At 38.5% G+C, this 12,751-nt stretch overlaps 1 protein-coding gene across 1 annotated transcript in view; it reads left to right on the forward strand.

The window, feature by feature from the left end:
- MARCH6 (membrane-associated ring finger (C3HC4) 6, E3 ubiquitin protein ligase) overlaps positions 1-6,019 on the forward strand; it is a 50,067-nt gene extending 44,048 nt beyond the window's left edge. The window contains exons 22-25 of the mRNA XM_009572482.1: positions 243-332; positions 1,752-1,884; positions 2,842-2,977; positions 5,310-6,019. Of these exons, the coding sequence (XP_009570777.1) occupies positions 243-332; positions 1,752-1,884; positions 2,842-2,977; positions 5,310-5,400 (450 nt within the window). The 3' untranslated portion in view covers positions 5,401-6,019. The remainder of the gene's footprint in view (positions 1-242; positions 333-1,751; positions 1,885-2,841; positions 2,978-5,309) is intronic.
- Positions 6,020-12,751: the final 6,732 nt, after the last annotated feature.

A 12,751-nucleotide genomic window follows, 5' to 3' on the forward strand; every position in this document is an offset into this window, starting at 1 on the left:
GTAGCTGATTTTCCTGGTTCCAGAGAGCTGAGTGTTTTATAGATGTCAGTTAAGCTTGAGAGCATCCTCTTTTTCTTAGGAGTTTGCAGAACATGTCACCTCTTGTAAACGATGTCCCGTGTACATACAAAAGTAATTGTCTTTTCACTTATAAGTAATATTAACAAGTTGCTCTAAAAGCTTTTGGTTGTCAAACTATTTAAAAATATGTTAATACTAACAGTACATTTTTACAAAATTAGGACTGGGCTCTTGGAGTTCTGCATGCCAAAATAATTGCTGCCATAACACTGATGGGTCCCCAGTGGTGGCTGAAAACTGTTATTGAACAGGTAGGAAAAAATTGTCCATGTGAATTATCTGCATAACACATTTTGAATGTTTTTTGAATGTGTGAGTCAGAAAACGGAGTTACTGTTGTAGCAATGGAGTAATTTGAGTAATCAGGTAAAACTCTACTAGTCTTGTAGAATCCTTTTAAATTGTATAGCCTAATCCATTAAGGTACACTTAACGATGAAAATAAATAAACCTCAGAAATCTGAAATCAAGAAAATGCTGCATATACGTATATGCAATTTTATTAGGTTTGTATTAAAGTGAGAAACATCAGTATTTCTTCAGATGAATTCACATGTGTCCAAATACTGGACATTATTTATGTCCACCACTCAAGAACAGAGAATTTCTGCCTTTTCCAGAGCTGTAGAAATTCCCTCATTCATCGATGAGTGCATATGAAAGACAGTATTTCCATTCCCCTTTGATTATTAAGCAAGACAGAACAGTTTCTTTGAGCAGTTCTGAGTCACACAGCCTGATGCTTTCTTTGGCAGAGTATTTTTTTCTTTGTTATAACCTTTAAGTTCTGCATTTGTCGTCTCAATGAAGTATCTCAATTGTTTGTCAGAAAGTAACTTTTCAGCCCTGCGCTATATGTAATGGCTATGTGCCTCTCCTGATTAAGTCTAGCACGTAGTCCCGGTTATTAAACCATTTACTGATCACTTTAGGTGTCGCACTGGAGAAATGTAGTCTTAGTTCTGTGAGTATCTTTTGATGCATACCATGGTTCTTCCTTCCATTTTGAATGCTCTCCCTGGCCCTGTTTGTTATGCACATACTCTCCTGAGCCATCCTTAGAAATGGTTACATCCAGGCTGTGGGACAGAGGCCATCATCTAGCTGTATGTGGAAGCCATTTGAAATCGGTCTTTTCCCATGATTGGTCTAGTCATGTTGAGACCTTAGCTCCCCAAGAATTGTGGAGGCCCTGTCTTCAGGCACAGACTCCACATGCAGAGGCTCTGGTCTGCCCAACCAAGAACAAAATAAGATCCTTTTCTGCCTGTGTTACCAAATTTAATAGATTTGCTCTATTAGCATACACAGGATCCTCTTTCAGCAAGTTAACAGCACAAAGCGATCCCAGGTCACCCACGAAACTACCATCCACAGCTCTATTTAATGATCTTTCAGCTGATCTTTTGCACTCCTGCAACCAAATCGCAACACTGTTACAGATTAAATTGCTCTCCTGGTGGCTGTTTAGATTATTTCCTGGAACCCTCACGATGTAGATTGGCATAGAGTTTTTCTTGCTTCGACTGTGGCCATCATGGTTTTCTTCAAGTTGGGAACACCTGTTTATTCTCATAAGGAGAATTGTGTAAAACCTTGTAATTATTACTGTAAGCGCAAAGCATGGCTTTCTTGATTGGTCCATTCTACTTCTAACTTGTTCTTTTTAGGTATATGCAAATGGAATTCGTAACATTGATTTACACTTCATAATCCGTAAACTGGCAGCACCTGTAATCTCTGTTCTGTTACTTTCCCTGTGTGTACCGTACATCATAGCTTCTGGTGTTGTACCTTTATTAGGTATGTATACATTCAGAGTACCTGTTTATCATCTGATGGTTTAGAGCAATGCAAATATATCTGTGGAAATAAAACTTGAAGCTCTAGGTTATTTTAAAAAAACAAAACAAACCCCCCCACTATTCTGCCAGCAAATGTAAATGCTTAAAGATTGCTGTGTCATCTTAAAAGTTTGGGGGGTTTTGAGAAATACAATACATTATTCTGACTGGCTTTTTAATAACCGAAGTGCAGAATACATCAAGAGTATGGGACTACATAATCTCTAACAGCAGAAGTGTAGGTATCTAGCTAGTTTGGGAAAGGGGTGATTAATTCATTTCTTATTGGGACAATCAACCTTTAATTTTAGTCTCTCTTTAAGAGCTGTACTGAGCCGAGGACATCTTTTCTGACTTGTCAGATGCTAAAGGAAGCTTAGAACAGGTGAAAATACTGGTTTTGTTTTGAGGTTTTCATTCAGTATTAGAATAAAATGTAAATTGTAAATATAGTTTATGAGGAGATAGGAAAGTGAAAAAAATAATTGAGGGAAATAATTTTATTAGAAGCAGGGTAGATGTGCTTTTTCATCAACAGTTGTCTTTGTTGCTAGTTAGTTCTGAGGTTAACAACATGTTCAAGAAGTCCCATTTTATTCTTCAACCTGTCACTTGAATGCAGACTTTTATAGTGTCAACTTTTTTCAGATACAAGGTATACAGAAGTCAATAAGCAAGAAAAGCTGATAAGCCCAATTTTTTTACTGTGGATTTTCACTGTGTTAATGGAAAACTTTCAGCTTTAATGCTTCAGATGAAAAACCAGTTGTCATGTTGGATCTCTGAGATAAATGGATGTGTTATTTATTTCACAGCCCTTCTACTGAAGTTACAGTATAACAAAGAGTATAGAAGCAGGTACAGAAGCAGAAATGTGTGTTACTTTAGCAATGTTAGATTATGTCTTGTTTTGTAGGAGTTACCGCTGAAATGCAAAACCTAGTTCAGCGACGGATTTATCCTTTTCTGCTTATGGTGGTGGTTTTGATGGGAATTCTTTCCTTCCAAGTCCGCCAGTTCAAGCGCCTTTATGAACATATTAAAAATGACAAGTGAGTATATAGTGTGGGTTTTTTAATTTTTCCACTTCAAATTGTGATAACAATTTCAGATTCAATTCAGGTGTTGTAGATACTTAGGGCTAAAAGGTATTTTTAAGAAGCTTTCTGAACAAAAGGCCCTCTGAAGCAGACCTAAACTGTTCTTGGCAAACGTTTTATCTGTGGTTCAGGTAGATAAACACAGGAATAGATTGTCTTTGTAAATGGAAGACACTCCCCTATAACTAACTTGAATATATTTTACCACAAATGAAGCTGATTGCTTGCTTGTCTCCCCCTCTGTAGTCTTGAAGGACAAGTGAATGTAATAATTATGACATATCTGGAAGTAAAATCATGTCTCAATCTGCTGTTATAAAACCATTTCTCCAACCTTTTCTGCATAACTGTTTTTCTTATTCTTTCTACTCGTTATTCCAATTAAGCTGTTAAAGAATGTTCCATTGATTTGATAGAGTTTGTCCTTACCAAATTTTGTACTGTTTCCTGATGTTTTCAGTAATGATAACTCTGTATCAGAAGAATTACTCAGATGCCTGATAAAATATTAATTTTCCCAGTGTTTTTTCTGGTTATCTTGCTTAGTTTCTAAGGGTTTTTTTGTGTTGTCCTTATTACCTTATTTTTTTGTGTTACCCTAATTACTTTGTGTTGGTTATTTAGAAAAATAAGTTTTAGACCCCAGCAACAGGTCTTCCTACGCTTCTTTTGTATTGAAAAGGAATAAATGAGTTTGTTGTGTTCATGTCCTGAGTTACCCTAGAACGGTTTTGCTTTCCACTGACTACGAAAGGAGTCAAACCTAAAATAAACTTCTTTGAATCTTAGGTGTTAGGAAGTGACTGATACATTACGTGTTTGGTGTAAATGTGAAATTAATAGTATCTAGAAATATTAAGAGAGTTGTAACTAAAATTCAACTCTCAGCAGACCAATTTATATTTTAGCACCTCTTATTTGATCAGCTGATTTAAATCCTGTGCATCACCTGCTTTCATAACATTGTTCTGTAGTATTTGGCCTACTGTAGTATGTACAGCTGGTATTTATATTTACAAATGGGTTTTGAGCTAAATGTTAGTATCTTTCAGGCAAAATGCATATTGAATTGCAACTTGCATTAATGTTACAAGTTGCTTTCTTGTGTAAATAAGGCATGTAAACAGTGTACAAAGCTATGAAAATACACCTAAATTACCTTGATATTAAATTAACTTATTAAATGTTATAACCATCCTTGTAGACAAGAAGTTTGTACAACTTAAGTTAATGATCTCATTTCAGGAAGTAAGCAAACATACTCATGCTAGCCAGTAGAGATTTATGGTTTAGAAATAGGCTTAATTAAATCTTTCATGTAACAAATTTCAAAAGCATATACAAGTTTTTGTGACATTCTAAAATGTACAAAAAATATGTGATGGCTGTTTGGTGATGGTACCATGAGAAAAGGAGGGGTGGTGAAGAAGTTTCTAAAGGAAATGGCAGATTTCAGGGGAAGAATTCATAGGTGCATATGGCTCTTCTACGTGTAGAACCAGCATACAAGTAGGAAGCACGAAAAGGCATTTAGATGGCAAAAAGTAGGAGTGTGAAACAATGATACAGAGGAAGTAAGGAATAATGTGAAAGGTTGGAAAACTGCCAAGCTGATGAGATGGTGAGATGTTGAAACAGAATTTAAATAAAGGAATCTTGCAATCCTTAGGCTTGACATGGAGTAGCATTAGGGTATTTTCTCTCCCTTTAAGAAAGATTGAGCTGCAGTAAAAGTTCTTCCTTCACAATATTTGGTTTTTTCAACCAGGGTGTTTTTCATTGGATATATGAGCTTGAGCCTCTCTTGCCCAATGCATGTTCTGCATTGTGGCAGATTCTTTTTTGAACTTAGTGCTCATTAGCACTCTCATTTGGTTTTATATCTGAGTTGTTGTTCCAGATGTTCAAGTGGCAGTGGCTCAAACAGACGCGGTGAAGATGCTCTTAAAAGTATCACCCAGCAAAGGGGCTGGGTGTATAAATAATGGAAACACACTCTTTATATTTCATATCTTCATTCAGCTTATACATGTCTGAGTTGTATGACTACTGAAGTTAAGGTTGTAAACACAAACCTATAATGCCTGTATTCCATTATGAAATGCCTGAATGTTGAGAAAAAAGATGAGGATGGTTGAAGACCATTAAGGGGGGAGGGATCACTTGTAGAATAATTTTACTGAAATGAGAAAGCTACTTCTGCAGCAAAGGAGAAAGACTGGATTTGTGTTACAGAGTTGTATTAACTTTTGTTAATTTCTCACTGTTTTTACTATAATCCCAGGTACCTTGTTGGGCAACGACTTGTGAATTACGAACGGAAGTCTGGTAAACAAGGCACATCGACAACTCCACCTCAGTCTTCGCAAGAATAGATGGTCATGTTAAACATCTTGACCTTCCCTTTGCCTTTACATGTCCTTTTTTCATAGACTCTTCTTCAGTCTTTGGATATGTCTCCCAGTAATACTCTCAGCAGTGTTTTGGCTTCTGTTAGTAGCATCCAGATAGCAGTTAAGGCTCTGTTCCTTATCTGCATTTTCTGATGTTATCAATGCTGTCTGAGGTCTGTATATGTGTAAATAGAAGTATCCTGACACCCTAAAACCTTGGATTAAAAAGAATGTGCATTGTACATCTTTAAAAAAGTATATTAATTTATTAAATCTAGTTGTCACTTTATTTTGGACTGCTGTTCTGTTGACAATGTGCCACAAAGCAATAGTGCAAAGAGGCAAGATGTTTTTATAAAATTTGGAGCTTACTTTATGGTGTTCATAACAGTTCTTATTGTGGTAATACAGTATGATTTTTCATGAGTGGAAAGGCCACACAGAGAATATCGAAAGTAAATAACTGTCTTACAGTCAGCAATGAAGTGGCTGTGGTGAGAACATAATGAACTATGTATCTTGCTGTCAAGTCTTTTTTATTATTTTGTATAACACCAAAGCTGTTGTACATTTTCTATTGCCTGATTGTTTTTCATGTGTCTGAGTTTGTAATATTGTACAGTTGCTGTTAAATCAAGAAAATATTTCGTTTTCTGAGAATTCAGATGTACTTGTTGAGGCTCAGCTGGGTTTTTCTGTTTGGTTGAGGGCGGGGGGTTGGCTTTGGGAATCGGGATTTTCTGAATGGAAACAGTAAGTGAAAAATTTACTAAGGCTAGGTGATGGAAGCATTTAAAGGTACCAAGGAGAACTAGATAGGTTCACAACTTAAATTGTAGCCAATTTCTTATCAATAATAGATAGAATTTTTCAGGACCTCAAGAGAAGGGATGAACCTTATCTGATGTGTTTGCACAGAAACAGAGAGCATAGTGTAAGCAACATTCTGACCTGGTCCTTAAAAAAGATTTCAAGCTCTTTAATTCTGTAAGTTACCAAAGTTGCAAATTGTAGTATGAATTCTATATTGCACAATTACTTAAAAGGGAAAAAAAAAAAAAGACCCACAACAACAACAAAAAAATCTCTTTTCTTTCAGAATTGGTCATTGAATTTTTGTGGGAATAATACTGAGGAAGTGATTCATCACATACCATTTATTGCTTGTGGGGCAGGGAAATACATATGCTATTAAACAGGCAAGGAAAAGTCAGCAGATTTCTTTGCAAGGACACAAACAAGAGTCACCAAATCAAGTTTGTGTTATTTCTATATGTAGATAGAGTTCTTTTGCGGTAATGTTTGGGGTTTTTTTTAATGTAGATATTTTAAAGAAAATACATAACAGTATCACAAAGCTTTAAGTAGCATCAAATCACATGCTTAGATTGCAGTATCTTTCCTAGATGAGATGGGGGAAACGTGACTATCCATTGCAGTAATCAGAAAATTGATGGAACATTTAACTTGCTACTCGGTACATTGTCCTTCAGTATTCTGTACTTAACCATATGTGTATATATTTAATACTTGAGAATCTGGCAGGTGCTTTGAGAGTGTCATCTCCTTTTATTGATGTTGCATCTCTGATCTGGCGTGTTTTGAGCTAATGTGGTCCAGGCTGTGATGGTGGTGTTGCATTTTTTGGTGTCTGGATTCATGTTCTAAGGCAGCGAGCTACAAGCCAAATGCATCTGAATCTAGTGGCAGGAGGGTTGGGCTGTCACTATCAGAAGGCCAGAAACTACTATTTTACAGAATCACTGTTGTCCTGCTGGTTTTGAACCACAAATACTATCCTCTGGAGTGATTTATTAGGAAATTTCCAGTGAAATGGAATCATAGAAAAATAACCAAAATATTTCTCTCTCATTCACTGACTAAATGCTAAATTGAGTATTCGCCCCATGTATTTTTGATGTGCATAAATATTGCATTTGACTATTTACAGTGGTGTACGTTGTGGGACAGATACATTTTCACAAGATTAAATTCACTGGTAACATACAGTCTTACTTATGCCAAGATTCTGTCTGTGACATATCTTTCGTAAACAGTTCCAAAATGGTCTTGCCACCCAAATATTGCGAGCACTACTGTGCATCATGCAGAATTTGCAGTAGTGTCATTCTTGTAACTTTGTGTTTTTATCCAGACAAACTGGTCTTAACATTAAAATTTATTAAGAAAAAGCCTTTGTGCTGTTTCTTATTACTGTTATTTTACGAGTCATGACAGAAAAAAATGAATTGGGCCAATCATGTAATGTGAACTGTAACTATTTTAATGTAGCTTACTTTATCTGTATTTGCTCTTTGTTACGGAGAACTGGTTTCAAATCAAACTGTTGTGCTTGCTTTTTGCACTGCTTTACAGATCCCAGGTGAAGGGAAGTTTGTTTCTGAAACTGTCCATTGCGAACTTTCAAAAAATCTCATCTCCTTATCTCCTTATTTTTACATGTGTTTTGGGAAAGATGATGGAGGTTGTATAGAACAAGAATTAAATAACACTGCTTTTTTTATTGTTTTAAGTTTTAATAGTTTGCCTTATTGTGCTGCGTGTACTCCTCTGGCATAGAAACTTGATAGCAAGCATGTAAGTTAACTGGCTGTTACTAAGACAGCTGATGAGCTCTGTACCAGTGGCTTCCATCTGTGCTAGAGTAATACAGCATGCAATGGTCTTATATTACTCTTCAAGTGGGAAAAATCATGTGTGTGTGTGTGCTTTGACCTTGGGCCATGAACGGAGGGGTTGGAGATGCGTACTGGCTTAATTGTATCCCCTTTGTGGTGTTGAGAATCTAATGCTGTTAGTAGTTCTACAGGCCTTCATCCAAGAACTGTCAGGTGGCTCTGTAGCTATCTTTTGCATACTGAAAGAAGTTAATTGCAGCATGGCTTTGACTGTTTTTACACAAATTATTTTATATTGATTAAAAATAGTTAAAACTCTGCATCCTTTCTCTGACTCCCCCTTCTCCACAGGGTAAAGCCTGTTACTTGTTTTCGGTTTTGAGGGCCCTTTGGAACCTGTAACTGTTTTCTGTCAGTAACTTCCTCAGTAAGATGCCAGCTCCAACACCAATTACAGCATTCACATCACTTTTCAGCTGAGTGCATTAATTCATTGCTTTCCCCTAAGCTTGAGCACACGTCTTCATAAAACCCTGCACAGCAGCCCCACTATTCTCCAGAGAACTCTGTAAAAAGCCCTTTAACCTTACAAAGCACGAATGACAGTGGTTTGTTGATTCCACTGCCTGGCATGCTGATCGGTGTCATTTTGTTTCCTCCTACTCCGCTGTCTGTCTGTTTAGACTGGAAATTCTTTGTGGCAGGGTCAGTGTTCTTGTTCTGCTTGCCTGTGCATGGGCACTGTACGGCCTGAGCAATGAGCGGGGTTCTTAGCAGAAATGTTGATACAGGTAATAAAAACATTAAACAGGGAACTGAATCTTGGTAGTACAATGAAGTTCAATGCAAAAAAAGGAAGCTGTCTTCTGAAACAGATAAGGAAACAACTTTTACAAGGCATAATGGTAAGTTAGAGCACTCTTACTCGATATTTCAGTTCTTAATTAGATTAACTGGAATTAAAGAATTGCATAGTTAACAGCAATTTTATTAAATCTATGATTATTCCAGAAAAGCTATGCTTCTGGTTTTAATTTCTTTGTTTGAAAGTCAACATAAATTGAGAAATGATACGCCGAAATCAACGTTACTCAATAACGGAAATTTTTAGAAGATGGTATTTCCAAAGGTCAAATACTATTCCAAAAGAAACGGAATGTTTTGAATTCAATATAATACTGAGGAATGAAGCTATGACAAGATTATTTCACAACTCTTTACTTGCTGTTATCTGTACTTGCTGAGTAGTGGCCAATGGCAAAGCTGCACAGGCACTTTTTTTTTTCCCCTGTATAAGGGGAAATCAAACATACTTGGAGTTGTCTGACATCAGGCTGGGGGCGGGGCAGGGACACTTAACCTTACTTTGTCTGATTTATGTTAAATCACTTGGCTTTCAAGGAGCGTTTCTGTTCCGGGAAAGTGAGACTAGTTTTACCTAGAGAGAACAGAGTTCCTTGTTGCTTACAAAAACAGCGAACAGCGCGAAGCTCATTATTTATTTATATTGAATAGAATTTATGTGGAACCTAGATAGTGAAGATCTGCATTGCTGTGCCTTGTTCAGAGCAAACTGTGTAAATGGCCTGGTTGAGTTTGGTAAGGAATGTGCTGAATCTAACACCAATGCTGCATTATAATGGAGTATACATGGGATATTTAGGCTAGTTGTGACCAGGAGTCATGGAAGCAGGAAGCAGCAGAAGAATTTCTAAGCTGAAATCAGGCAATGCTGCTATAAAGCAACAATTATGTCCATGGATATACTTTTAAATGCTCTTTACATAAAAGAGTAACCAGTAGAATGCATGGGGGGAAATACTCAGTGTCTAGGAAGAATCTGAGTTACTTCTTTCACTGAAGCTACACTTGCGTATTTACTACCTGTGTTTTCAAAGAGTTTTGATCAGCTTTTTCTTAACGTAAGTTAAGCGTCACTACCTCTGTAATTTTGGGCCAAGATTCTCAACATGACCCATCAATGTCCCTCTTACCATGCCTTTCTGTGATCTTTTTCTTCCTCGTTGAAAGGGATTTGTTGACCGAACGGCCACATTACTTACCTGTGTAATCCCAAGTTTTCTTAAACAACCTTGCTGCATTAACCTGCCTGTAATTAGTAACTGTTGTCACACCACCAATCCTCAAAACTGAAGCTGAAGCCTCCCTCCCTCACCTACCTGTTGATCTTAATTTTACTCCCCAACTATCTCAGAGGTTATTCCACTCTGTTACACTGTCTTAGTCTTCTTCCTTTTATATCCATGAATTACAGTAATCTTTAAGCAGATGTTTTAGTGTAATTACATGTGAAAATGTAATTACATTACATTTTTAGCTACTTTTAGCTAAAAATATTAGTTCCCTGAAGTAGAAATGACTTCTTAAAAAGGACTCGATATCCCAATATGCCAAACTTAAAACACGAGTAATTACGCACATACTTTGTGTATTGTTAACACAGGGTTAACGAGTAGAAAATATGCAGCTGTAAATTTGATCTAGCACATTCCAATCAAATCTGTTGTTATCTCGAACTCTTTGAGCCCCACGTTGGGTGCAAAAAAGGACTGTCATGGCTTAACCCCAGCCGGCAAGTAAGCACCACACAGCCGCTCGTGCACACACCACACCACACACACCCCACACCCTGCCCACTGGTGGGATGAGGGAGAGAATCGGAAGGGTAAAAGTGAGAAAACTCGTAGGCTGAGATAAAGACAGTTTAATAGGGAAAGCAAAAGCCATGCATGCAAGCAAAGCAAAACAGGGCATTCATTCACTACTTCCCACCGGCAGGCAGGTGTTCAGCCACCTCCAGGAAAGCAGGGCTCCACCACGTGTAATGGTTACTTGGGAAGACAAACGCCATCACTCTGAACGTCCCCCCATTCCTTCTTCTTCCCCCAGCTTTGTATGCTGAGCATGATGTCATATGGTGTGGAATATCCCTTTGGTCAGTTGGGGTCAGCTGTCCCAGCTGTGTCCCCTCCCAACTTCTTGTGCACCCCCAGCCTTCTCGCTCGTGGGGTGGGGTGAGAAGCAGAAGGGGCCTTGGCTCTGTGTAAACATCCCTGTATTCCAGCACAAATCCAAAACACAGCCCCATACTAGCTACTGTGAAGAAAACTAACTCTATTCCAGCCAAAACCAGCACAGCAGTACATCTGGTTCTGCTTATAAATCAGGAGACTGCATAGTAAGGATGATCGTCACTCATGTAACTGCTGGCTTTTGGTGTGGCCCCCCCCACTCCCCGCAGTTAAATACATGATGATCTCTGGCCAGTCAGGGTCAAAGGAAAGAGGAGAGCAGTGCCCATGCTCCTCTTTCTGCAAAGATCAGCAAGCATATCCCCCAGAGGTTTTTTATTACATGACGCAGTATGTCTTGTTAGTTTTTGTTACATGTAAGCATTTAGACAAAGATGAATTTAGTCACGCCGTTATAGATTAAGCATGTACTGGAGCAGCATGTGATTAATTAGTTTCTTATTTTCCAAATACTTTTCATTCTTGTATGAAAGTTTTAGCAGTTTGCTTTTTCCAACAGTTTGCAATTCATATAAAAGAATGTGTTCTAAGAATACACAGTTTTTCATTAAATACTCATAGAAATCTTTCCACTTACATGCTACTGTGTCCCATGATGCGGTCTGGCAGCTTTATGCATGATTTTGCTGCGCTGGACCAAACAGCTGGAAGAGCTGAAGGTACGACATTTACTGTTTGAGCAAGTGCATCCAAGGACTGCGGATCATAGAGAATAGGACACTTTTGCTGTTTACGTGTTGTCCCCAGGCACCTTTGAAAAACTGCCTTGTGAAATTAATTTAATTCCATTCTGTAAACCCCTGCAGGATAATGTTTGCTACAGGTATTTTTTGCTATAGTGTTCTTAATTGTTTGAAAGCATCTACCCATTTAAAGACCTGTCCTGATATGTCAGAAGTTTGATGTTTTCCTGTAGTTGCAGGAATCTGCAAAGTATTTTGAGGCCAGATACTTGGCCTGTAGTCTATGCAGGGTACTCGTGTTATGAAAAGATTAAACAGTTGTTAAAATGGGTGCTTTTTGTTTTCCAGGGACTACCATTTTATCTTTGTCCTTCACGGCCTTACATGTTCATCACTGGGGACATAATGTGGATCAAGAAGGGCTGGCTTCAAATAAGATTGTGTTCTTTTTCAGTAATGGTTTGGCCTGTTTCATGCATGCAGCACCTAAGTTTCTTTGGAGAAATGGCTTTCTGAAGCGAATAATCCTATTACCAAGTTCATCTGAGTGCTCGGGCTACGTACAGCCCATGTTAGAAGCAACAGGAGAGGCATTGCTTTATCATTAAGACAGGAGATCCACTAGCGTCGTTACAGAGGACGCTGCTCAGGCTGCCTCGGGTGCTGTTTTTACCTGCAGCGGAAAAAGGAGAGGTCTCATAGTCCTCCTCCAAGACTTTGGGATGGAGAGGGCGCTTTGGCTCCTCTGTGTTCTGGAGGGGTGGGAGAGCCCACGCTTCCCTGTCAGCACGCGTGGTGCCGGCTTTGGAGCAGCAGCTGCCGACGAGAAGCAGCTGGCACTGGCCGTACTGTGCGTGGTGGGGGCACTCCGTCGGCGGTACTGCTCTCCTGAATTTCCTGGAGCCTGGAGGCCGACTCCAGCGGAGGTGCTCCCGCCTGCCTGCCCGTCATGGGCAGC

Source organism: Fulmarus glacialis, unplaced genomic scaffold, assembly GCF_000690835.1.
Source record: "Fulmarus glacialis isolate BGI_N327 unplaced genomic scaffold, ASM69083v1 scaffold13952, whole genome shotgun sequence".
Classification (NCBI taxonomy): Eukaryota; Metazoa; Chordata; class Aves; order Procellariiformes; family Procellariidae; genus Fulmarus; species Fulmarus glacialis.